This window comes from Austrofundulus limnaeus, unplaced genomic scaffold (genome assembly GCF_001266775.1).
Source record: "Austrofundulus limnaeus strain Quisiro unplaced genomic scaffold, Austrofundulus_limnaeus-1.0 Scaffold2386, whole genome shotgun sequence".
Classification (NCBI taxonomy): Eukaryota; Metazoa; Chordata; class Actinopteri; order Cyprinodontiformes; family Rivulidae; genus Austrofundulus; species Austrofundulus limnaeus.
Window position 1 is genome coordinate 21,451 of NW_013954788.1, and position 3,902 is coordinate 25,352.

At 43.4% G+C, this 3,902-nt stretch overlaps 1 protein-coding gene across 1 annotated transcript in view; it reads left to right on the top strand.

Annotated features, from left to right (window-relative positions):
• LOC106510907 (myopalladin) overlaps nucleotides 1–3,902 on the top strand; it is a gene marked incomplete at its 3' end in the record, with an annotated part of 8,591 nt that overhangs the window by 2,634 nt on the left and 2,055 nt on the right. Inside the window, 4 exon segments of the mRNA XM_013999640.1 lie at nucleotides 1,141–1,181; nucleotides 1,253–1,400; nucleotides 1,487–1,549; nucleotides 1,649–1,790. Of these exon segments, the coding sequence (XP_013855094.1) occupies nucleotides 1,174–1,181; nucleotides 1,253–1,400; nucleotides 1,487–1,549; nucleotides 1,649–1,790 (361 nt within the window).

Consider the following 3,902-nt stretch of genomic DNA (forward strand, 5'->3'; position numbering starts at 1 on the left):
CAATAAAACCCTCAATCAAACCCTCAATCAATCAATCAATCAATCAATCAATCAATCAATCAATCAATCAATCAATCAATCAATCAATCAATCAATAAAACCCTCAATCAATCAATCAAGCTTTGTTTCTATGGCACATTTCATGCGAAACAAATGCATTTCAAACAGAAAAATAAACAAAATTGAAAACTATGTAAAAACAGGTTTTAAATCTACGTTTAAAAGCATCCAGTTTGGACTGTCAGATTGGTGCTAAAAGCTGAATAACTGAAAGTTCTTGTTCTACTCTGTGGRTAAAAGAAGATCTGAGGGGTCACCCTGTTTCATAAACTAAAACCATCTCTCTGCCATTCTCTGGTGCTCGCTATGAAGGGCCGTGGAAACAAGTAAACTAAAACTAAACCAGCTTTAAAACAAACAGGCAGGGAGTATAAAGGCTTTAGAACAGGACTAATGTGAGCTCTCCCTCTGGTCTTTGCCGCACGTCTATATGTTACGAGTCCAACATGAAAATGTGTTCGTTMAGGAGTCATGGTGAGGCTTTTAAASCTGAGAAGAGTGAATCAACTYTCGAGCATGGTGGTGGTAGCATCATGCTGTGGTGCTGGTACATTGCATAAATGGAAGATCTACCTCCAAATTCTTCAACTTTGCCTCAAATTTACAACTAGACTGTTGAAACGTGGACATGTTTTTGGGGTTCCAGCAGGACACGGATCCAAAATACGCATCAGAATTGGTTTCTGATTAAATAAATGTGGCTAGCTTTAGGCTTCTAGACTGGTCTTCCCAAAACCCTGACCTCAGCCCTGTTGAGAATTTGTAGATTGTGATTAGAAGKCAGATTTGTGTCAGGAAACCAACACATTTGTTGATGGATACTAAAATCCTATTGTTGAGATGCAGATTACCAACGGACATTAACCAAATATTAGTAGGTGTGTGTATATTTAAGTCTATTTGTATAATTCTGTATATATTAGAAAAAACAACAATAAATCCAAACTTATGTTATGTAATGATCCCCTTCTAGAAAAAGAACGGTTCAAATGAATTTTTAACGGCCTGAAAATAACATGAAATTTATAACGTCTGACTGCTGTCACTGTGAGGACTTCCTGACTTCCTGTCTGTCTGCAGGACTGTGTCGCCACCTGAGACAGCGCCTGAAACATGGCTCAGTAAGTCCAACACAAACAGAGAACTGAACGCATCAGCAGCTGTGATCATGTCACAATGTCCCAACATGCAGGGTCCAGAGGATGCAGAAGAAGACCAGCACCATGTCTCTGACCATCACCTCCTCTGCCACCTCCTCTCGAGAGCGCTCCTCCAGCTCCTCCTCTTCCTCCACGCTCCAGTCCAGCTTGGTGCAGCCCCTGTGTGTCAGCCCTCAGAGGGTAATTATTTGTTTGCAATAGGTGCAGCAGCCCTCGTGCAGATAAAACTGTAAGATAGTCTAATTAAAAACTGTGTTTCTGCCCAGACTCAGAGTCCTCTCTACAATCAACAGTATTCAGGAAATGGAGTGGCTCCCACTTTTGTCAAGGTAAGAAAAAACTTCCATCTGTGTTTTTCCACCAAGCACATTTATAAAGTCTGGACTTCCTTTCTCTCCCTATCCTCCTCTCATCATCCTCGCTCCCAGTGCCTCCACGATGTGTCAGCAGTGAAGGGTCAGCTGGTGGTCCTGGAGTGTAGACTGAGGGGGACCCCTCCTCTGCAGGTCATGTGGTACAGAGAGGATGAACAAATACTGGACTCAGATGATTTTAGAATCCTGCGCAAGAGTGAGTATATTTGGATTTACATGAGGGTGAACGAAAGATGGGGTAAAGTCTCAATGTTTAAAAACATTTGTGAAGCATGTAAACTCACATGTTGTACTACTAACAGTATCTCTCATGTATTAATACAAGAAAAGTCCAAGTACCCGTAACCAATACTCTTTTTCTGGTTGTACCACAATCCTGAGAACAAGTCCACAAGAGAGTTGTTCCATGTAGCTCATTCTGTTTGGACCGAATTGGAGGGTAAATACCTTGGCATTTTGCATCTGAACCTGTAAAATTCACTCTCAATGCCATAGTTGCATGATAAAAATCATGTCATTTTGTTCTCAGCCTTGTGTCACCCACTCGTTCTTGGCACAAGACCCAGGCCCGAATTTTCACCAGCATATAAAAGGTCTTGTGTGATTGATCAGAAGTTGGTAGTTGTGCATGCAAACAACATGGATAGTTTTGAGGAGCGGTTGTTCAAGGCTGTCAGAAAGTAAGTCCATCTATATGACTCTTCCAGACACCTTTATAAATAGTCAAATGGTCAAAATCTCATGGATGGAGCTAGCACAGGTGTTGTGTACAGAGGAATCTGTCTGCTGACAGATTTGTGGCCAAACGGTGGATATTTGTGTGGAGACTCTAGTGACTGTAACATGTACAGTAGTGGAACAGTAGACTATGGCAGGTGTGTTCAAAAACAAACCACCTGCCACCAAGTGACCACGCATCAATTGGTTGGCTGGCGATCGACCATGCCGTACTCCTAAAGGCCCTAGTCCAGTCCAGGTTTCTTAGTCCCTTGGTTCCAGTGTGTTTATTGAATGCATTTTGCCTGAATCCAGTTTTCCATGGGAGACCCTAAACTTCCCAAAACAACATATCTTCTGGGGTCCTTGATCCTCAAACCCCTTCACCACAATAAGGTGTTAAGTCAGACAAGGGGAAGCATTCCCCATAAGTCAGACTTGTTCRTGGTGAGTTTTGGACCTGGCCAAGGTTGCCCTTTGTCATTGACTCTGTTATTGCATTTTAAGGGTAGATTTCTTAGGCACAGCCAAGGTGGAGAAGGTCTCCACCGTAGGAGGCATCAGACTCCATTGTTGTTGTATGTAGACAATGTGGTAGCCTCAACAAACAGGGACCTCCAGCAGGTTCTGGAGTGGTTTGGATCTCAGTGTGAAACATGTATAAAAGTATACAACCATGTCCACAGTGTGGGAACACTTTTCAATGGAAAACAATGATGCTGAAACTGCATCTTGCAAAATCTGCAAACTGGATGTTTCTCATGGTGGGAACAGCAGGGCTCACTTTAATACTACCGACCTTGTCATTTGGAAAGAAATAAAAAAATAAAGCTATCGGATCGGTATCGGAAAGACTAATCGTTAAAAAAATCTGATTGTATCGGGACATCTCTAATCAAAACACAACTGTCACAGGGCTGAAGATGTTTGAGACCTCGAACATCAACGTTCATGTTGGGCTTTGTTGGTTCTCAGTGTTTTGAAGCTTTTCATTAGCTCAGATCATTCAATCCAAACTTTTTATTTTATGCCTGGAAGTTTGCTCAGGTTACTCCCATTTTTAAATCTGGTGATCCAACAGAAGTTTCAAACTATTGGCCAATTTCTGTTCTTCCTATTTTTTCCAAGTTACTTGAAAAAACATGATTTAATCAACTACTTCAGCATCTAGAAGCTAATAATATGCTAAGCAATAGCCAACATGGTTTCCGCACATCAAGGTCAACCATGTCTGCATTAATTTTATCCATCCATCCATCCATCCATCCATCCATCCATCCATCCATCCATCCATCCATCCATCCATTTTCTTCCGCCTATCCGGGGTCAGGTCGCGGGAGCAGCAGCTTCAGATGGGAGGCCCAGACCCCCCTCTCCCCAGCCACTTCTTCCAGCTCCTCTGGGGGAACTCCAAGGCGTTCCCAGGCCAGCCGAGAGACATAGTCCCTCCAGCGTATCCTGGGTCTTCCTCAGGGCCTCCTCCCGGTGGGACGTGCCCGGAACACCTCACCAGGGAGGTGTCCAGGAGGCATCCTTACCAGATGCCTGAGCCACAGGCTCCTCTCGACGTGGAGGAGCAGCGGCTCTACTC